This window comes from Nyctibius grandis, chromosome 8 (genome assembly GCF_013368605.1).
Source record: "Nyctibius grandis isolate bNycGra1 chromosome 8, bNycGra1.pri, whole genome shotgun sequence".
NCBI lineage: Eukaryota > Metazoa > Chordata > Aves > Nyctibiiformes > Nyctibiidae > Nyctibius > Nyctibius grandis.
Window position 1 is genome coordinate 24718123 of NC_090665.1, and position 24090 is coordinate 24742212.

Sequence of the window (24090 nt, forward strand, 5' to 3'; positions counted from 1 at the left end):
TTTGCACTGTTTTTCACATGTTGCATCTCTATACACATGGATGGGAAGGCTTTGACTGGGACAACATATTAACCATTCCACAAATCCCACAGGGGATTAATTCCATAGGCAATATTACTCTTGCCTACATGGCTGGGTTGGAATCACTGCAACTGAGCTAGAACATTAAACAATATCCTGAAATCTGGATTTCCTCAAAGTTGTTATCCCTCCTGAGGACTGCCAGGCTCTGCTTCACCGCACTGCACTGGAACAACCCAGGAATCCCTTTCTCTTTCTACTGCCCTTACTTTTTTTCTCCCAAACCAGATGAGTGATGCGGCTCATTTCAGGCAGACATCTACGCAAAAAAACCTCGAAGATATTAAATTCAAGTCCTAGTTTCACTTTCTACACCAGAAATTTGTTCCTATGTGTAAGTAACAGATTACAAACCTTCATCAAATAACCTGGTATCTCCCTTAAACAGGAGAAATGGGAAGATTTTTGAGGCCCTGAAGAAGAGATGCCTCTGAAGACGACCACAGGAGCTCTGACTGAGCAGAATTCAGTTCTCACCAGTAGCTGGTGATGAATGTTGATGATTTTCAAAGACATTAGAAGGACTTCCACAAATATAAAGCATACAAGTATAAAACTTGTAAAAAATACTGGACCTTGACAATTTATCTTAATATAGAACCCAGTGTGGTAATAAAAATACTGTATATGTAGCCAATAAACAGTTTTATATTATCACAAGGACAGAGAACAACAGTGTTGAACTGGAAATATCAGTTTGGACTCTTATCTATTTGGTAACTGGTAATTCTGTTTAAATAAGGCACAAATATTAGCCTTTTTAAAAGATCACTGATAGTAAGTGGAAAATATTACAGAGTTAAAAATGTACCTACAGTTAAATTCAACATGGATATAAGACTGAGTTATTTTTGAACCCACACAAGGTTCAAACCCCAAAAAGACATACTATGTAATGACTGTAAACACTCTATGGGCTTTATAAATAGTAAGGAAACAAGGTGGCATAAGCACAGTAACTAACATTTTGGCTGAAATAAAAATAATTCTAAGTTGAGTTTTGTCTTCCATCTTTTAGTTCATCTGTTTACTTCCTTTCCGCCTTCTTTCACTCAATGAAACAGTGAATTATTATTGCAATGCCTCAATTTTGAAAGATTCCACTATCAAACTTTCAATTTTATGATCCTTATAACAACTATAAGAATATTAGCAGCCTCACATGGCTTCCATATTTTTTCCACAAAGGTGAGAATGGGACAATCTATGTGATAATAGGATTGCCTAATACATGCCTAACTCTCATGTAAAGCCAGTAAGATTTATTCTATCAGAGAGGCATTTTTGAAAACCATTTTCTGGCAGCATTCCTGGACCTATATGTTTGATGGTTTTGAAAGTAATGATGGCCATAACTTCTGAATTTTTTCTATTTTTCTCCTTAAGACATTAACACTGTTTATTATCTTAAATAAATGAAGAAAACAAAACATCATCTTTGATGGAACTGTGGACAAAAACCACCATGTCAGATGCAGAGGAGAAGAAAAGGTGAAACTTGAAATTCTTGTCAACAAAATGCAAGGACATGAATGGGAATGAGTGAGAAGCACTACAAGAACAAAAACCTTTGCATTGCCTGTCTTCTCTTAGACACACTTGGCAGCACAACATTTGGGTAATGTTTAGTACCAGCAAAGGAGAAGAATGCCCTCTACCGAGTCATTAATACCACCTCCAAACAAGTATCCATGAGGTTGCTTTGCAGCTTTCTCATCTGAACAGCACCTGAGCCACCTGGTCTGACCCACCTGGAAAGTTTAGAGTAAAGATTTTAAATAATTTTTATGATACTTTTAATTTTTAATGGTGCAAAATATTTTGCCAAATAACATTTTTTTGTTATTAAAAAATGCACAACATACCATGTTGATACACAAGAAGAAAACAAAGGATAGATAACTACTTTGGAGGACGGACCTCTGGACATACAACCTCTACCTCTGGAATAGTGAGATTCTCCAGCAACACAGATTGCAGATGCCCTCAGGAATGTTCATGCTCTAATCAGACACAGATATTTCTGTATGATTTGCAACTTTTTACCTTCATTGCACTGATAAAATAAAATAATGCTGGAGGCTCACCCTCAATGACAAGTACTGGCCCAGCCCTTCTCATTCAGGAACAAGCTGAAACTTTTGCATTAACAAAGTCAAGGTCTCACTCTGCTGCATCTCTTTGGTAAAGCATCAGACATAGTCTCTGTAATGATATGGATCCATTCCCTTAGGTCAGCTGCCTTGTAATAAAGCAGCCAAAAAAAACCCCTTTCCATTGTGTTAGCTAGAAGGAAAATTCATTCAATAAATCTCAGTGTGGCAACTGATATTAAACTTTGCTACAAACTACTATTAAGATATTAAAAGCACAATCTGATCCAAATACTGGCCTCATGAACATGCTCACTCAGGCCTATACTGAGATTAAGACTAACCATTCATACCAAAGAGGGAAAGAAATAAAAAAGGTTTCCAACATGAGTTCAGAAGAGCAGGAGAGCATTCTTCTCAGGTACAGTTCATTTTATATCCATGTGACTTCTGCCAACTGAATCACAAATATCCTTCAAAGTTGACAATTTCAATCTGCTGAAACTTACTTCATGCCTTTCCTGTCCTGAGCTATTGTGGAGGACAATGGATGTATGGTAAGGTGGAGAGGTGGAAAAAGAAAAGGGGAGGAAAATTGAAAAATAAAAAAAAGGAAAGAGCTGCTCCATATAGCAGCAAGAATTTTCAGACTTTAATTATCCAAATATTGCTCAGGAATGCTGCCAGAAGGAGGACAAATGCTTATTCTAAATACAATATATATCAAGTCCATTTATTCTCCTTCACTAAATTTAGAAAGAGATTTTTAGTTGTTCAACTTGGCTAAAAGAAGAGTTGGATATATGCAATCTCAAGCTGAATCTGTAATTTTCATTTTCTAGTGTTACAAGTAATTTTCAGTCATGACTCTTTAATAATTTAACTAAATATGACTTGTAAGTAACAGTAATTCAATCTACCTTCAAAAAGGTAGCTACTAAAAAAGGAAAGAAAATAGTTCAGAAGAGGCACAAATTAGTTTTCAAACACTATTAAACTGTAGAAAGTAAAAAACAATAGAAATATATCAATTCCACTTACACTTTCCTTTCTGAAAATTTTTAGGTGAAATAGTCTACCTAGGGAAACCAGATAATACGTCTTTAAAGTGTCTTAGTTGTAAACAGAAGTTAATAAATGTCACATTATAATTCAGCACTTCATGTACTTTACAGAAGAGAGAAAAGCATGCGCTACCTTTTTGAAGTCTGGAAGACAGGGGCACAGTTTTAGTTTGAAGTACGTTCCAAGTTATATTCACATGAAATTCCTTAATCTAAAAAAAGTTTCCTTTCTCTCCCCTTTGCTGAAGCAAATTCTTGCCATGGAAAACCATTATTGCTGTTTGTAGATTTGCATTCATCTTCTAAGATAGTTAAACATCTTCTCAAAAGATTAAGGCAATTATTATTCATCACAAATATTAACATTTGTACATTTCAGACAAATCAGATTGCTCAGTTCATTTCATGCTTAATGGGATTAATATAGTACCTTCAAGACCTGGTTACCTGTTAGGTGATACCTTTCCTGCTGCTTAGAGGAAGCAAATGCTAGGAAGCACCATACACCTGCTGTATTTTAAACACAGAGACTAACTAGTACCTGATTTAAGAGTGCATTCATATATTTAGTTCCATATTGTGGACCTAACTACAGCCAACAAATGAACTCGGTAAACATAGAAGCAGATGTCCCAATGGCAGAAAATGCATACTCAACTGAAAAGAATTATTTTTATAATGGAAGATCTCTTATTCCTTTTTAACCTTTTGGTTATCATGTTATATGGAGTTACATGGAGTCCTGAGTAGTCTCCCTTTAACTTCTGATGGGAGTCAAGTTTCTCTTCTCATAGTTTTCTTACGTTTTATTTCCACTGCTACTGCTGGATAAGCTATCCTTTGAAATATTTAAACCATAGTGAAAAGCAGAACTCAGTTTACATAATGACACCACTTCTTGAAGAAGTCCTCCCTCTTCCAGAGTTTCATTTCCTTCCTTCCCATCTTTTTCCCAGGGGACCAGAATGGATGGGTGTTGAGCAAGACTTGCTGGAAGCTGATCTTCTGAGGTATTGCTTAGTGTTTCATTCCGCTTTGCATACTTATAGGAAGAATAGCCTGCTTTGAAACTTTCTAGAGAAACAAACTGGGCACTTGATTGTACTGGAGATGTGGATGTCATACTAGTATCCATCTTGTCAGTAATAAAGGTTTTGCCACTACTTTCTTCTTCCAGCCTTGAGAGAGATTCTCTATAGCCACCAGAAGAAATCTGCTTCCTTGGCGATGGAGGGAGCTCCTTGCCATGAAGGACACCGTCATCCTGACCGAGGTTCCACTCTGCTTGATCATTAGCACTGCTGCAGAGCAGCGTAAGGTTGCTCTCACTAGGTGCATTCGACTTGTTCTGAAAGAACGAACATGTTTATAGTTAATATCACAAGAAACGTCTCTACGCTGGCATGTTTGAAACACAAATACCGTAATGGATTTTGTGTGTTCCTAGATCATGGATCCCCTTTGGGGTTCAATGTTACAAAGCAACAATCCCAGAAACAATATAAGATCCAGTGTTTTTACACTTCCTCGCCAGAACATTCTGTCTCTTATCCTAAGGATTGCCTTTTGTACAAAGGAAGGATTTCTATCTCCCCTGTCCCTTCAGTCTTTGCACAAGCAGTTTTGACAGTGAACAAAGACACACTTTGCTGATTTGTACCCATAATATAAGAAGGAACTGGACTAAAATGAAAACCAGATGGCATTTCCTCTTTGCTTCAGTAATTAACTATACCAACTTTCAATATTAAATTTCTTCTGGCCAAACAAACAAAAACGGGCATTTTATTAATGTGACCCCTGTGTGACACTCATAATATAAAATTTTACAAGCTTTTTGAACATTTGCATCAGAATTTGCTGTTCCAGTAATGAATCTTCTACTATAGGATCCATTTCAGCAAAAGTAAATGTTGGACAGCTGATATGAGCTGGAATTCAAAAACACTAACTTTTTTTGGCTAACATCACAGCAGTGACTTGGTGAGGGTTTAAAAGTTGTAGGCAAGAGATTTGTTTATACTACAGGTCCTGTGCAACTCTACCTAAAAAAGGATGAAGAGGCCCTCTTAGAATGCTCTGGAGTACTATTCTAGCAGTGTTTCAGGTGCAATTACCACATGGATCCCATGATTTAATCAAGATGGAAACATCACCATACCACTACAGCTAGTTTAAGAATGCAAGGTGAAAATGGAAATAAATACCTTCTAAACTGCATAAAAAAAGACTAAAACCAGCTCTGGGAATACCAGATTGAATAGCTAAGTATAATATTAAACCATTTGATTAAGTAAATTATGACATTATTCACAGCTCTATATGTGGTTACTGTTATAAGGGAAAAATACTATTCCAAGATGTCTTGTTAAACAGGACAAAGGTGTAACCAATCTCTTGGCTGGTGAAAAACTATCATGCAGTGGCTGGCATGGCTGTACTGTTACATAGCCCTAGGAAGACACACTAGCAATTCTAAGGATTATGCTGCAGTGTCTGAGCTGCATGTTGTTGATTCCCCAAGTGCAGGATTCCACTATAAAGGGATTTGAGCTGTTTTTCAAATGAAAGCAGTAGACTAACCGCAGTCTTGTAATCAATGTCATCCATTGACCTAAAGAAATCCAGGCTCTTTGCTCCTGAGAGCTTTCCTTGATCTGAACTGTGTGTGCTCAGTGTGTCCAAAATCTCCCCAAGCAAGTCCATCTCTCCTTGATGCTGAGGAGTCATTCCAGTTTCACCAGAATCATCACTATCATAAAAGCAAGCAGAGGCTTCTTCACTGTCTTCTGATGATAACCTGAAAACAAAAACTTTTCCATCAGCTAGGAACATAAAAGCCATTTTATTACAGCCCCTTCTGAAAGTAAGTCGAAGAATGTGTTCCAAGACTTTTGAAAGGGAATATAAACCTGGAATTTCTTTCTACTCAAAATTTTCCTAAACATAGATGTATGATATCTACGGAGATGAAGTTACCATTAGCTGGTTTTCCTGTCTCCTAGCTCTTCCCCAACCACTACAACTGTTATTTCAAGTCACCCTTAATATGCCTTCCCAAATCTTCCCTCCAAATTTTACAGTTATTCCAAAATTGGTTCCTCTTTTCCCTTGTCTACACCTTATATTTAGGTCAGTGTTGCTACACCTCTCCAGCTGACCTACTCAACTACTTTGTCCTAGTGGCAAGACTCCCATACTGGAACTTTTCTTCTGTCATATGACCAGATTTACTGGAGTACTGCCTATCTGCAAGGAGAACTGGTGCTTTTGTCTCTTATTTTCACTTTCATTCATTTCAATACCCTTACCTCTGAACCCCATACTACTGCAGTCTTTCCCTATCTCTGTCTATCCAGAATACTACTACAAAGGGTATTTCCATGGCTCATTGTTTTGATGATATCCTTTGAACACCTCAGTAGCTCCCTCTTCCCTACTGCATCATGGCTTAAGCTGCTTGACTTTGCTTTGAAGGTTCTTCATGGTTTATATCCATATGTTCATTATCACAAGTCGTCTCCTGAATTCAATCAGAGAATGCCTCACTGCAGTTTAAGCCTCAGCTTATGATTTTCCTTTAATTCACACATAGGAAGACCTCGACATAAAACCCAAAAGGCAATATTTGTCTTTCAGACCCTTCAGAAAACTTTCCATTGCATGACCACAACACAAGAATTAAAAGAATAGATTAGCTGACGTCACTGCCGACCATGTTGACAAATATTATTTTGCTGCTTCTTTCTGTATGTAGTCTTTTTATCTCAAGCCTGTGAAGACTGAGGATTATGTGAAGCTCTTCTAGGAACTATAAGTAATGAAAAGATACAACAGCCTGTCCCTCTTTTAAAATCCTAAACTACTTGACATCACCTAGATCAAGAATCAAGCTAGCAGTCTGGACAGAAGAAAAATTCATCACTGGAACTCAACTTTGCTGAATAACACCAGTTACTCTTTCTCCTATACATACACACACATCCAAACAGGCTTCTTACTTGCTTGTTCTCTCCATTTCATCATCATCGTCTTCATTCAAGGCAAAATCCTGGTTACTGAGATGCTGGTTGAAACGAGTCTGAGGACAGAAAATTAACATTATAATTTTTGTTTATTTTTTCTATTTCAGCATTACTTATTTGGAGACTAGCTGCCACTTTACTCATTAAGACTTCCTGAGCACTTGATGAGGAAAACCCCGTATCGATCAAGTCTTCTAAAGGTTATAAGAGGATGTGAAGTCCTCAAGCATTACCAATTAAAAAGCAAGAGAATCATTTTTCTTCATGGCCTATGGAGGGCCTTATTATTTATGCAAAGTCTGGAGTGCCTTATCATTTATGCAAAGCCTTGATTAGCAGAAGACTGGCTACTGGAGGAAAAGCATCACCCAAATCTACTACCTACCCTTTCTTGCAAGTATATCACAAAAAGCACTGTGGTTTACTACTTTCTGATATTTGCCAAGTTTTGGTTGATGTGGTCTACTGAGCATGAAGAAAAATGGCTTTTCGAAGTAGCAAATACAGAAGTCAGGAGTCTCTTTACATAACTATATTTATGTTAGGGTGTTAAACAGAATCACAGACTATTAAGTAGTATGCCAGCTCGAAAACTGTGTACTAAGAATGCCTTTGTGCAGGATAATTTACTGTAAATGACAGTTAACTCAGAGTTAGTGTACACTCAGAGCACCCCATGGGGAGCTCATGCAGACTAGCTGGTGTGCTGTAAATTCACACACTAGCATACTGAGTACTTGGTAACCTGTTATATCACATTATTATTTAGCAAACAGAATCAGGCTAAAGATTTCTACAATACTTGAAAAAAAGTCTCTATCTTGACCAGAACATTTAAGTCAGTAATTTTAGTCACTTGTGCTTCACAAATGACTGTCTCAAGGTCTGTGCGTGTCTTATACTTGTTTTGTATCAAAAACCTGCAAAGGTTAACTATACAGGCAATCAATCCACTGAAAAGATTCTGAACCTTGGAAAACTGGCCATAATTTAAAGACATATGGATAGAATTTGTGCAAAGGGAAAACAGTGTTAGTAACCTTAAAGAAAATCATACGCAAGTAAAAGAAGTGCTACTGCCCACATCTCATGCAGTTCTCCAAATGCCTAAACCTACAACAAGCCCCTGATGGGGAAGAAATATGGCCTTAATTTCAGACTATAAGGAGCTTGGAAAACTTGTACTGTGAGGATTTCAGTATGCGACCTATTACAGATGTTGTCAGTGTTCTACATGTACCAAGACACTCTCTGACACTTTCCCCCCCCCATTATTGTCAGGAATGTCTCAATGTTCACTGTTCATAGACTGACACATTTGTTCTTGTTCAACAAGAGAGGATTTAATTAAAGCAAGAAGTTTTGATAACACTTTCCATAGTTCTTCATCTACAAAGAGGAAACGTGGTTCTTAATGTGGTAAACCATGTAACAGTTGTCAGAAAATGAGAGAATTATTAGAGTATTAAAAACTATGAAAGAACTAAAACTAAGCTGTGTAGTGAGCAAAAGTTATAGGATGGAATGCAGAGAAACAAACTATTGATAGTTCTAACTCTTTCCCAGTTTTGTGAGTTCTTTGTGCTATTCCCATCAGTGTTTTAATCAATCATATCCCTGCTTCTAACTAAAGGGAGGTTAACCCCTCTGTCTTGGTGTTGTTAATTGGTTAGCTTACTGATTAGTGCCACAACTACAGTCACTGGTTTCAGGTTAAAAGTTGCTGCTTTATGTATTATCTTACTGAGACAATTAAAATACTTTGTTTCTGTAACACTGGTAATTCACTACTTCTCCAAGAAAATTCTGACATGACATTCATTGTAATTAAAGCTTAATCCTGGAACTGACCCTTGGAGGGCAAAACCCTATCTCTGTCTCACTTTCTTGGAATTTGCATCAGAATTAGAAGCTCCTATCACATTTACTGCTACTGAGGTAAAGACAAGATTTTGCAGGAAAGAAGGTTCTTTAAAAATGTTGAGATTTCAGAAAACAAAACCAAAACCGACACTTGTTCATCTGTAGATGGATTAACTCTGTCAATGGAATAAAATCCCACAAGATAACACTCACTGATTTGTCGAAATAATAAATAACATTTCAAAGAGCATAGATGGCAAGTTTCAAAAAAGAAAAAAGAAGAAAAAGAAAAAAGAAAGGCTGCATCTTTGAGAAATGGGAACTGAATAAAATTAAGTAGAATCGGCAAACACTACAGGCATAGCAGTGGCCCCTCAGAGCATCTAGAAACAGTATTATGCAAGTGTGTTAGTGAAAGCAAGAATAACATGATATAAAGGAATATAACACAGCATTTGTTGATAAAACTAAAAAAAAAAACAACAAAAAATAAAAACCAAACCAAACAAAAAACTTCTAGTTCCTGACGGTACGACTCTCTCTTTGAAAAAATATTTTTGTTACCAATTGAAATGTTTAGGCGTACAAAATTATACAGCAAGACTTTCAAGAACTAAACCAAATAAAATGGGATTTACATACAAAGAAAAAAAAGCAAAAGAGGAAGGAGAGGAAAATATCTGGCTGTAAATAACATTCTCCAGAGTTTACAGCTCTGTGAGCTAGCCATGGAGACAACAAGCAACACATGTTTTTGAATAGATGACTTTCCTCTAGGAGCTGTAATAAAAACGACTGCAAGGGAGGGGTATGTCCAGACTACTTTGCAAAGACAGAAAAAGAAAGAAAGAAACTCTTAATAAATTCCAAAAGGAGAACCATAAATCTTTTTCAATGCTCCACTAGGCAAAGTGACATAGTACGTGCACCTGCAAAAGCTGTCAAAGTCACTTAAGAAGTCCTTCCATTACAGACGTACCCTGCTGTTTGCAGTTATTTAAGCTTTTAATTTCTGTCTTTTCTGCATTTTGAAGTGTGTAACCTTTTTTATACCTTTTTATGAAAAAAGGATAGACTTCTGTTTCCTTCCTGATCAGCAGTCTAATAACAACCAGACCACTTAAATTTATTACAGCAAGAAATTATATGGTAACACTCCTTTCTTGCTACACCAGATACAAAGTCTTAATAGACTGCTGTCATGTCTTTTTCTATAAAATAAAGCAACAAACTTCTTCAAAGTATTCAATTGTTTTGCTCCTTCCAACTAGTTCTGCTTACAAAATAAATCTGTTATTTAATGTATCTACTTTATATCAAAACATGAACAGGGATCCAATTTTTGCTATTTCGAATTTTTCTCATCTTCAGGCACACCGCACTGCAAGAACGCATCTGTCATCTTGCTTAGAATATAAGAGAGTTCAACACACTTGAACACAACAAGCTCACGCTCTCCACAAGCCACTGCTGAACCATCAAGCCTGCGTGTAAAGTGCAGCAAAGGAACAACTGCAGCTGGCGTGAGGATATATATAATTTTTGTGCACATCATATATATCCTCTTTGGTTTCTGCCCCACTCCAAAATCTCATTCTGCAAGTGGTCTGCTACCTATACAGTCGTGGTAAATGCTCATCACTGAAACCAGAAAAAGAAGGTGCTGGCAGTATAAATACGGGTAGAACCAAATAAAGGGAGAATAGGTGCTTAAACCGTTCTCTTCTGCTTGCTGGTAGCCTCACAAAATGTACTATTTTGGCATAAAAATGTAGACAAAATACATGAATGCTAAAGGATTTAAATGTGAGATGGTTACATTCTTGATTGGGCATGAAAGTCAATCTTTGAAATGTCAGCTTTTTATTTAATGCTAGACCTTTCAGAAGCACAGCTCTCTGGAATGGGTGCTTATTGATCGACACTAAGGCAGGAAGTTTAACAAGGCTGCTGCTATTAATTGTCCTCAAAGTGAGAAACAAATAATCTTTTGATAAATGGCAGCACACATATAATTTCACATTTACTGGCTACTCAATACATCAACACATATCAAGCTTCAAGAAAAGAAAAATATCTACTGTGGTTTAAATCTATGAAGTACTGTTTTCTTTTTCGTAAATATTTAAAGATTATTCATTCAGTAGGAGAAAGCAAAGTAAATACAAGTCCACCATTATTTATGGTCCAGTATTTTATTTTACCTATCCTCCTTTACAACACAATCACAGACATAATTATGGCTTCACCTCCAACAGGGAAGCAAAAGATCTCTCCATCAAACTTTCCCGTTAAGCACAACCCGTTGCCTTCCTTTCTGGTTAAAGACTGTGACCTAAAGCAATGGATAATGAAATCACAGGTAAGTGCTTCACATTACACTCCACAGACGTTCTGTTCTTCAATGCCCTTCTTTTTCTGGGACACAGAACAAACAACCACAAGCTTAAAGCAGTGCTAGGGATACCAATTAGCTACATGGACACCAGACCAGGAGAGATGCAAGCAATCATTCTAGACAAATTTCTAGAAACCACCCCTTCAAAAAATTACTTGTGTGCTTTTACTCACAGAAAGTAACATAAAGTAATGATGCCTCACAAAAATAATGCTCTGATATCAGAAAAGTTGTTCTGGATATAAATTAAATAGATATTACCTAAGATGCCATATTTGCTTTTTATTTTTTTTTTAAATTATTATTATAACAAAGGGCTCATGGATAATTTGAAAACTATTAATGCTAAATAAAAAAAAACCTTCATACTTCCTAGGATAGAAACTCTCTGCTTTAACAGATTCAGACATATAGATGATGCATTTGAAAGAACATGAAGTGGTTGGAAACATCCACCGCTGTATGTCATGAGACAAAAGTGTCATCAATTCCGAGATCCTGCTAATTAAAATGATAGGGAAACAGAGATATGCAAAAAAATTAGGTTCCAAATGACAGAAAGAAATCCTTTTCTATGACAATAAAGAGCCTGCAAGAGCAGGAAATCCCCAAAAATCTGTTTAGACACACAGACAACCATAAATATGTAGATAAGAGTATGGGCACAGTACTTTGCAATAAGTTGTTAAGCAACAGAGAACTCCACTGACTTCTGTAAAATTAAAGGAAACATTAATATCCATGTTGAGGTAGGATTTATTGTAAGCAAGGGTGATAAATTTGCTGAGATACTTAGTCATGGACAGTTATAATTACTTATGTTAAGCTTCCTACCTTTTATGTATGCTATACTCCCAAACACAGGTACTATTTCAGAATTTTGTAGCACTGCTTTTGATTTTTAAGGATTAATCATGCTTCTGCAAATCTTTTTCAGAAACAGTTATGTTTTTCTCCAAAACAACAAATCAACTTCCATTTTCTCTGGAGAACCACAGAGCGTTTTTCTCTCAGGAAGCCTGCAGCCTGGCCCTCCGCATCAGGCCGAAGCCCCACGCTGCCTGCGGTCAGGCATCACCTCCAAAGAGCCACATCTCGCTCATTCCTCTCACTAGCACAGAGGCTGTTCTTAGCAAAAGGGGCCATTCTCAGCTGACACACTGTGGCACCGTGCCACACGTCATTCTAGCTGCAAGGAGCGCACCATCCAAAGGCAGCCTGCCTTCACTTTAATTGGCAATCAGCAGAAGTGCTAGTCTTTTGAAATAGGACATGGAGATTTTCAGTGCCATTTGCAGTAACTAAAGCCAACAGCTCTTTTATAAACAAGTATTCTTTATGGAATTTTTTGTGGATGATTTGAAGAATCAGATTCACCAGGCAGAATTCCCAGTTACAAAAACTAAGAAAAATATCTCTTATTTTCCATTTTGATGGTTGTTAATGCCCTAGGTTTACTCAATGAGTAGAGGGAAGGGAAATGACAGAACAGAGGGCTGAGGGAGTCAAGTGGAGAGAGGAGCAAGAAGATAAGAGGAATGCATGCCAAAAAAGAAAAACTAACCAGTGTCCACATGCACAAAGGCATGGGAAAGTCCATATGCACAAAGGCAGAAGAGGGAACATGTTTTTGAGGTAACAGGGAAGTCAAGAGACCTGAAAGTAACTCGGGTGCACAGTGTGTGACTTCAGTGAATCAGAACGGCTCTAAGCCCAGTTCGTCTGGCTGGAACATGCTACCTATTTGATACAATTCCTAAGCAGGTAAAACACAGATTACTGGTTAAATTGATCTTTCGGTTGCAATGTGCATCACATCCTTACATCAGCAGAACTATCGCATGGTAAAATCACTGCTGGAAGCGCTGTTTGCAGATCATGCGTGACTTTTTCAAAGGAAAACTTACCAAAAACACTGAAGTTAAAATGTACAATGTGGATGTGATCCTAAACATAAACATCATATACCTCCAGACTTCAAGATTTAATGGAAAACACCAAATGTCACAGAACTTTAGATAGATAAAACCTGAGCAGCACTGAACTCCGTCCATCAGACCTATGGACAACAGAAGGACCTATTTGAGGGGTGCTCTGTATGAAACTTGAAAACAGAGAGACTAATCACATTTGCAAGGAAAAAAAAGATTGTGCCTTTAGAAACTGAAATATTGACTCAAAGCACATTTCTGTCTAAGGCTCCCAAACAGAAGAATTAGCAAGAAGTCATCCCTCCTCCTGTTTGAGACCAGTAGGAGTCTTCTGCTCAACAAAGAATGTCTTTCTCTACAAGGTGCTGGGGAACATGGATGGCACTCTGATTTGGATGCTATTCACTAATTTCAGATATTTTAGGGCCTAAATTAGACAATAAAAAGCAGGAGAGGGGCATCATCAGGATGCAATCTAGATTCTAGGTGGGCTGAGTTGCCCTTTGGTCATGCCTCTCTCTCTCCACTTACTGTGCAAAGAGCCTAGGGTAGCACTGCTGCTAACTTCAGCATTTCAGTAGCATCTAAAATTAGACGGGTTGAACCTGGGCTTTCACATTCAGAGATGCTGAGATCCCTGCAGGAAAGGCTTTTCCTGTTTCTTCTACTTCTCTCTCCTTTTGCCCCCAGCCAAACTTTATTCTTTAATTGAACCTCTTTATTCATTTTTTTCATTCTTAGATAAAGGATTAGAGAGAGAAACAAAAGGTTAGGGAACATATAGTACTAGAGTTGAAGTTTTTGACATAATGTTCTGTTCTCCAAACTTTCACGCCAGAAGGCAAAAGCAACATGGAAGTTGGGACGTAGGTCCAACCATTGACTGACAGTTCTTCTGGCTCCCTGCTTTGTCTAGGTGGAGCCAAAACACGACCCGTAAAAGACAGAAGATACATAGCAAATGAAAGCAGAAGATGCCACTGTTACGTTAAGACGTCAAGAAATTCTCCTCATGAAAAAAATATTCAATTAATTATTTCAATAAACTACTAGGAACAGAGAGGTTCATCCAGTTTTGAAGGTACTTTGTGAAATAGCATTTTTCTTTCAGATCCTTCAGAAAAAATAAACCTTGTTAGACATACCAGTATGGTTCATTTGTTTGTAAAAGACTGACCCTCAGAAAGGCTGCCTATTTGTTAAAAAAACAGGTGACAGTAATAGCCAGAAAAAGCATCTGCAAACCTTTTTCTTGTCTAAATGTCACTCTCAGTAGGATAAAACAGAGGTAGATGTGCTGATGACTTTGCCCTGAAAAAAACCCAAGCATTCCACTAAATGCCTACGAGGTAACAAAAAAATCCAGAGCAATTTCCTGACCATTACCCTACCTTTCCATTTTTTTAAAAAATTAGAATCATAGTAATTAATTAGTGGAGAGATTTCTCAAGTGATGTTTACTGCAAAAGTCAAAGAAGAACAGGCATCCACAAGGTTTACACTGCTTTATGGATGCAGAACGAACGGCAGAACTCTACTGTGGAGACTTGCAATAGTCCTTCGCTTAAAATCATGGTGAGAAGAGATCAGGGCAGAGAAGAGGAAAGAGCTCACACTAATAAAAATACTGAAATAAAAAAAAAAGCTTTACAAACTTACACTGCTTCTTTTTTCTTTCACGTGTTCACTGACTAAATTAAAATCAGTTGCTGTCACTGTTTAGAGGCAGTATCTACTACCTTCTGGGGGGGGTGAGTTTTGAGAAATCTTGTAATTATACTTGGTAGTGTATATTCATGAAAATAAAATTATGCATGATATATGAAAGCATCTAAATATTTAAGTTGCACAAAATGCAGATAATCTTTCAGTTAAAAAAAAATAGATTTCTAAGAGGTCTTCTGTTGTAAAAAGCAGGGTTTATGCAAGGCAAAGGACACGAGTGTGCCTGTCCTACTTGGGAAGGTCTCAGCACCACGAGAGGGCACTCTCGTAATCTACTACAGGGAATTTTTCCTGCCTGGCTTTTTCATTTTTAATTAAAAGGAAATCTGGCTGTTTTGCAGAATGAAGAGATCTTACTTGACACACCAAGACAAAAGATTTTTCTCCAAATTAAAGGAAGCTAATGATATCTACAATATTTTCAAATCACACCACATTAGCTAAAGAAACAGAATTTACTAATCGACCAAAGCTTACTTCAAAACTGTATTTTACAGAAACAAAACATGATTTACATTAAAAACTAGCTGTTACTGTTTATGACAACTGTCAATTTGTAATATTTTAGTCAATGAGAGCAGAAGATACCTCCAGCTATATAACCAGTATTATCTGTGGATGCTAGGCATAGATGGGATCTCAAGCACATCATCTGAATCCAACTACAGGTAAAGGGCCTTAATCAGAGCTTCTATGTTTCTGAAATTATTGTGGGATTGTCTACAGGATTTTTTTTTTTTTAAAAAAAAGGGGTTTAGTCTCCTTATACAGAGTATGCATATTCAGCACTGCATTATCACAAGCATTTCCTCTCCTCTTTTATGTTCCCGGAAAGAAAAAAAGTCTTCAGAATAGCCCAGTCTCACCACTTTTTTTCAGGTTAGGAGAGTATTCAGTTACTGGAAGCCCTCTGTAGCTAATGATTATGTCATTTATTTAACTGGCCATTGTAGGGGTATTGATAAATGGGGCACTCCTGAAGGTAAGGTTATTCTGAACACATTTTCCTGCCTGACACTTGCTATCTTTGTTGAACAGAAGCCAAGTATGCCTACTGCAAGCTGAATTACATATTGTCTAGTTACTAGGATATACTGCAACAAAAGTGTAAAAGCTACGTTTCTGATATGCTTTTAAAAAAGAATAAAAACCAGTAATTCCCTTCTGTTCAAGAATACTAAGAAAAAAGTTTAGTCTAATATGGCTTTTATTACCTTATGCAAAAGTGTTTTTAAAACCTTCTTAGACACTGTATTTAAATCCTATAAAGTCATGGGAAGTAGTTCACTTGGTTTCTTCGATATACGAACATATGAAGTAGTGCTGACACACAGGGATTCCTGGTAAATCCACACTTATCATCCAAATGCCCAAGTTTCCATGACAGCTGCAAGGTAGTGCATGCCCGAAGGTACAGGTATTACACGCATTTCCTTAGAGACAAGGGGGCATTGCCAACTTACTGATTATAAGCTGAACTGGTAGTTCTTACTTGCCGTTCTGCAAATCTACAAGAATGTTTCATTAGCCACTAAATGCATTAGGACTATTCACACCCTGAAATGCTCCATTTTTAATAAGCTACTCTATCACCAGATATAACAGTAAAATTACAAAGATCATATTCAGGAAATCAAACAGATCTTCCTGGCATTCTATCCAGGCTCATAATAAACATGCTCTCTTTTTAATTATGTATTAATTTGGAACAATTTTATAGAGCTCTCACTCCGTTTAGGCCCTCATCTACCCAGAAATCTGCATTACCTGGGAGCATATAACAAAACAGAATTTAAACAGATTATGCAAAAACTGAACGCACAGTAGTCTAATACACACACTACCGTACCCCCCCTCATCAACAGTTAAAGGAACTCAGTAATACCGTTGGCAAAATACCACAAATAGAGTTGAAGCAATCTCATGCTTGCATTAATTTTTATTTCAAAAATTTTAGCTGCTAATTTCATGTATCTTCTACATACCTAATTAACGTAGGAGATAAAACATACCAGAGACATTATTAGATCTAGGCACGAAACAGTTAACAACAGCATACATGCCAAGGTTTTAATAAGGCTTAACAATAAAAAGCTTCAATCCTCCACTTTCACTAGATTTTGTTGTTGTGGTTTTCCCTTGCTTAGGGCAATCCATCTGTTAATGTTGACTAGCAATATAGTTAAGCTCGCACACATAAAAAGCCTAGAACAGCTAACCTAAGCAAGAGTGAGCTCAACTGAATATTGGAGAGATAGAACAATTCATCTTAGGCAAAGATTAATTGTGTGTGTGTGTGCACGCGCGTATACACAGGCACATATGAGGGTACTCCCGTTATTTCTTTTTTTTAGGGAAGACTCTCAAAATGCAAATTATAGGAGGGCAAGCTGATCACTGCAGTTTGCAAAAAGACATTTAATTATTTATCCTCCTATTAGGTTTTGACAGCTATTTTACATGCTATAATTTGTTTTGATTTACTGTTAATTTTTTTTGCCAATCGGGCAAAAAAAATAATAAAACCACTATGACAGCAGTGATAAAGCTTAGTAAATATTCATTGTTAAAAACGGCTCTGCACTGTGACCAGTGCTGGTATTCTCCCTGGGCCAAACTGGCCTTGTTTTCAATAAAACCAGAGAAGTATCCTTTCCCTTGAGCCCTGTTAGGCTGAGGCTGCAGTTGGAACTGTCATCTTCACACAAAAGCAAAGGGGTTGGGTTTTACAAACGCAAAGCCTAATTGGAAGATCTTCATGGCTGTACCCTTGACATTTATTAAAGCCTCATCAAGGAAACAGGAAATAACCATACTAATTAGCAGACCCACATACAAACTACTATTTGTTGGGGTAAAAGCAGATTCACTTCCTATTGTAAAGGAAATATCCTCCCAGACCCCAAAACCCTGGTATGAACCAATTATTAAAATGATCTTTTACACTGAAGGAAACTTTCATATCATACGTAATGTTTTGAAGTAAATATGTTTCACAGCATCTCAGGTAACTATTAGTTAGTATTTACATTTAACTGTTTCCAAGTAGTGGAGAACGAAAAGCTCAATGCATGCATCTAACATGACATAAAATATAATGTCAAATTCTTTATATTTATAAGATTTTAAATGTTTCAGCATGGAAGAGAGCAATAAAGTGCAGAGGTGCCTCTTGTTGGAAAGCAAAATGACCACTAAAAGAAATCTCTCTCTTTGTTTGTTTAGGTTTTGGAGGAACATTCAAATACACTGCGATTGCAACTTAATATCTGGTCCTTACTTCAAATACACATCAAAGTGCATGAACTGCCCGTTAGCACTATCCTTATGCTGCCATCAGACACTCATGGGCGCCATTTTAGAAATCTGTGTGGAAAGGTTCATTTGCAGGATAAAGAGTTGCAGAAAAAAAGATTCATCCTGACAACAATAGCGATCTGTGAAATTCACTTCTTTTAAATGGCAGATTCAGTACTAGATCGAACATAGTCTCTCTTATACACGTGAACTTGTGAATACAAATATATAGTTTTATTTGGACGTAAAGCTTAAAATCAGCACTTATACATAAAGAACGTGTATTTATGTTATCTTATTCAAATACTTACCAAGAATAAAAATAAAAACAAGTGTAGCAACAGCAGACTATTATTTTTTAGAAATACTTTGGTTGGTTTGGTTTTGGGGCAAGGGAAAAGTGGGAATAACATGAGTGAGAGGTGAAGGAAACTGCGCGAGACTAGAGTTCTCGGGACACGATCACTATTTGCTCCTTCCTGCCCACTGGGCTCAGGTGACATCTGGGACAAGAGCTGGGGAGAAGACACGAGACAAACTGCAGAGCTATTAGCTACAAGCTTTGCTAGTAAACAAACCCTTTATATGTACGTGTATATGTATGTATGTGTATACATACAAAACCATGCAGATGTATATGTATATATCCAAACAAAACTATGGACTGGTATGTACTCCTTCTGTCTTGTTTCCAAAACTAAGAGTCAACTGGTAGAAACTGCAACAGTGATATTAAAGGATACAGCAGTATACATCTGTACGAACACAAAAGCATACAGAAGTTAAATTGCTCTGTCCGAACACTAGCCTTCAGAAGAAATGTTTAATTTTACCAAGGTAAATTATCCTCCTTTGTATCCCTAGACTTCTGTACCTAACAGTAGGCAGCACTACCATATCAGTAAATTACTGAAGATTTCTTTAATAAAAGCAGCCTATAATAATTCACTCACTATAAGGGTACATTTGTCTTATGTATTTACAAAGATACATACAATTGTAGATTCAGCTACACTTATCTGTGAATGATGGCTTATAAAACATTAAAAGCTTTGGAGTACCACACATTGTCAAATTATTTTGGTGGGGAGAAGTTGCTATATATTAAAATGACAGCTATCTATTAGAAACAAATATTTTAAGAACCATTCATATTATTAACATTAAAGCTCTATACTCATACACTTCGAATTGTATATCTTCTCTTCTGATAATCAGTGAAAAAAATATACTGTACACAAGTTCCTGAAAGAATGCAGGCACCACAGTTGCCTGTATATAAAAATATACTGAGGGCACATAGTTTAACACTTTATCACTGACTTTAAGAGATCGCAAACAAATGTACAAAGTAAAACCTGCCTAAATAATTAAAGCAGAAAGTCTTTGTATTATTTATAACCCTACTAACAATAATGACTTAATACTAATGTATAATTTCAACAACATTTAGCAATGATCTGCACCAGTTCTATGCTAAATTTCACAAACTTTATATTTATTACAGATAAACTGATTAAATAGACAATTCAGATTTTTATCATTGCAATGTCTAAAGTAAAAAACCAAATGCTGTTAGATCAGCTGGACTGAATTTCTATACTTCTTATCTGAGGAAGACACATGCATTAAAAGTCCATATATAAACATTCATTACTTATATTAAAAGCACACAATAACAATATAATGTAAAAATATATACCCACACATTAAATATGTACATATGCAGGTATTTATTCCCAGAAAAAAAGTGTAACAAAAACTATTTTATTGATACCTTTGAAATAAAACTGTCAAAATGAATCCAAAGATACTAAAACACTGGCCAAAGTTGAGACACTACACCTGTTACTTCAAAGACTAGAAAGGATTAGAGAACAAAAGGACAAGAGATTGGCACTGTATTAACTAGTTGACTAATTAATAAAATTATAAATCATAACTATCTGAGCAAGGTTAAAAGCCATATGACTGCCAAATCTATTTATTAGAAATGCAAAATTAATGTGCCCCACTATAAGAAACTAAGAAAGACAGTTTAACACAGATCTGTGAACAGACTAGAATGTATTTGAGTGAGAAGCCTTTATCAAAAACAGTATTTCAGCATTAAATCTCAGATCCGTCCTTACAAGTCTGTGTTTTTCCCCCTCAACAGGAATGAAATACAAATAACATTTTTCCTCCATTCAAGCAGCATAGCAGTATTTCTATAAACATAGCCTTTCAATTACACTATCTAAACACAAAGAGTAAAATAATCTTAAACAGATTCACTGATGCATTAATCTAAGTGGCAAAAAAATTTTCCTCATACATATGTGAATAAGAAGAGCAGTTTCAGGTGTCTTACCTGTGCCAGTCTTCGTTTTTCTGAGTTTGCTCTTTTCTCATAATGCAATGTGTAGACAGGAGCATTCTGTACTGCACCAGCGCTGCAAGTTCCGTACTCTTCCTCACTTTCCTACAACAAAACAGATTTAAATTCTTTTATTTATAAGCATTATCTGCAAACGTACCCTCCGTATTATGCATGCAGAATGCATTCAAAATTATCTTGCCACAATCTATTACTGTCATGAAAATACCATCTGTAGTAAGAAAATCAAATTTAGCTTTTCAGGAAGCTGAATTATCAACATTGTCATTTAAAAGACAAATTTTTCAAATGTCTAGGAAATATTTTTGAAAGTTTTCTTAAAATAGCATAAAATATATCTAAAAAACGGTTCCTTCTCCCTACAGAAAAATCTTAAGTGGAAACAAAATTTTCAATGGGAAAAGCAGCTGCAAAATGCCTAAAACATCTTTTCTGATATTTCTGCAATGTTGCTTCTGCAAAATGAAACTATTCCTTCGTTTTTAAACATTGCCATTGTCTACATATCTTATGAAGCCAAAAGAGACAACTACACCTTCTGAAATACATTGCACTGCAAGACTCTCCCATCTCAAAATCTCAGCTTGAAGAAAAGGCTTCGATTGTGATATCAAAGCAATCAACTTTATGAAAACATACATCCTGTTAATGTATCTTTGAAGACCTCTGTTGTTCTATGATAAAATATGCAAACAATAAAGAGATTATTCAGTGGATGCATAGAATGACAGATAGTTGCCAGAGGGCTCGTTATGAAAAATGTATTGTTGAACAAAGGGCTAAGCATATTTCAAAAGTCATTAAAAAAACAAATCTCATGTGATTTGTAAAGTATAAGCTTCAAACTGATACAGGAAGCAAGGTAAAAAAGTAAAAAGTGTACTACATACCTTGTGTTTTAACTTATTCTTCACTTCTTTTATGCCTTGCCTTGCCTGATTTTTTGCCTAGAAAAATAAAAGGACTTAAGTAGCTCTGTAAGACACTGGCTGCAGTCATGGAACATGCTTTATGATGCCATACTTATTTTATCTTTTATTTAAACAGTGATATAAAGAAGGACAATAACCTTTACCACAAATTTCATACATGCATTGTCAGTATATCTTATACATTCATGCTTTGTCCGTATATTTAAGGATTTTTTTTCAGTACCTGCATGCCAATGCTGTGAAAACATACATACTCAAAAATTCTCCAATATTTCTAAGGACAGGCTAAAAATGGTCATATACATCACTCCTTTATTTGAAATGGTCCTTTAAATTTGAAAGGGTATTCTAGCAGTAAGGCATGTTGGAAAAAATGTTAAGATTTTCAAGACGACTGCTACAGTGTTCCAGTCTGGCAACTTGCAGGGCAACATCAATCTTAAGAGAAATGAAGTGATTTCATATGCAGATGGAGATTTTGCCCAGTGTTGCTGAACAGCATAGTGCTGATATTTAGGGGAGAATTCTGCATGTATTAAAATAGGCAGCCAAGGATCGCTGTTGCATAGAAAATAGAGCCAAGCATGTTCTTCGATAGACAAATGAATTATCAATACAGAATACCATGCACTTATGCCAAAAAGAATTAAAAAAAAAAAAAAAACACCAAAAAAAACCTGAGAGAGAGAAGGAGGGAGAGCAGGAAAAAAAGAAAAGATGGGGGGAAGGAGGGGGGTCCAAAAACCCTAACCCTAATAGAAGAAAGGGTATTTTTCTTATCTGAATATAGGAAAAAACTACAAACATTTTCAAGGTTGTCTTGAAAACAGGACTTTAAAAAATATATTTAAGGGCATAAAAATGTAGAAAACACCTATTTTTCTATGGTTTTCTATACATGGAAATTCAGAAAAAGAAAATAATTTCCTTGAATCAAGAGGTCAGAGAGTCTTTTTGATCCTTAAATCATACATCTATAAGCTCCATAACAGCACAATGGGGTGCCATGTAGCAGATGCTAACCTGAGAGCCACTTTAAACTTTCCAGATCATGCTCACTGCATTTGGATGAATTTTGGAGTGCTTTGTTCTAACTCTGAGGGATGGTACCAAGCACATTATTCAAGGCAACCAATCAGTTATCTAGCAATTAAGAAATGCATATTTCATTTCTCTAGTAGTAGGCTCCATAAAGGGCAACAGCATAAGAAATTAAATGGGGTATAAATAAGAATATCTTATACACACAGATCCTCACAAAATTTACCAGCGTTTGCTGAACAGAAGTTCACTTTGAAGAACCTTTATTATCAAGGACATAATTATCAAAATTGGAGGCTGGGAGAAGATCACGTAACCACAGTCTAAGCTACTGCAAACTGAAGAAGAATAATTTGCATATAATTTGTTAATGAACCATTTTTAACATTATAAATGAGTTCACGAATATGAAGTATTTAATTTATTTACCTGTTTCTCTCCACGACTGTTGTGTTTTTCAACTGATGTTAAATTAAAAATTCTGTTTGAAAACTTCACTTAAAATACACTAACTTAGACTGATGTACCAATCTATTCAGGACTACGCATCCAACTAGTGAAACATTTGGAAAAGCAAAATGAAAGCCAAAAGTCTTTTCCCATATATTAAAAATGCAACCTCAAAATACTTCCCACTTCATTTTACACTATTGCTGTTTTTTCATACTGCATGATACTGTATAATTTCACCTGCTTTATTAGTTAGGCAGTCTTTTAAAACAAGATCTTTTAAGCTCAAAAGTATAAGCATTAAATCCAGTTACATGTGAGTATTCTAGTATCATCTTTAAAAGAGCAGATGATAGAAAAGACTTGCTGCACACATTACTGATGCTTTACCACATCTTTTCAATAGTGCAGCACTTAGGGTGAAAGTGAAATTGCATCTGTGTAAACCAGGACTTCATTTGTCTAGCATGAACTGGATCTGTTCTGAATAGAGAAGATCTCTACATCATGTTAACACTATATAGTATTTAACTACATGCTATAACACTATATTTATAATTACATATAAATGTAACATTTACAAAATGTTTTACACTCACGTTAACTTTGCAATGCCTGTGCTGTGTTACAGGACCTTAGTGCAAATGAGAATTTCTATTTTCAGAGTCCATGTTTCAATCATGTTGTCACCATGTTAGGAAGTGTTTACAGCTGTGTATCAAATATCTAAATGATTTTGTATTTAGATGTATTATGACTGAAACAAAAAAACAGCACACTAATGCTGTGAAAATGTCTATTGTTATGTAC

General features: G+C 36.1%; 1 protein-coding gene across 1 annotated transcript in view; it reads right to left on the reverse strand.

Annotated features, from left to right (window-relative positions):
• Positions 1–3660: 3660 nt before the first annotated feature.
• Positions 3661–24090, reverse strand: part of DENND1B (DENN domain containing 1B) — a 160072-nt gene continuing 139642 nt past the window's right edge. Inside the window, exons 18-22 of the mRNA XM_068406398.1 lie at positions 21748–21804; positions 20831–20941; positions 7240–7319; positions 5822–6038; positions 3661–4586 (exon numbers count right to left, since the gene is read on the reverse strand). Coding sequence (XP_068262499.1) covers positions 4038–4586; positions 5822–6038; positions 7240–7319; positions 20831–20941; positions 21748–21804 — 1014 coding nt within the window. The 3' untranslated portion in view covers positions 3661–4037. The remainder of the gene's footprint in view (positions 4587–5821; positions 6039–7239; positions 7320–20830; positions 20942–21747; positions 21805–24090) is intronic.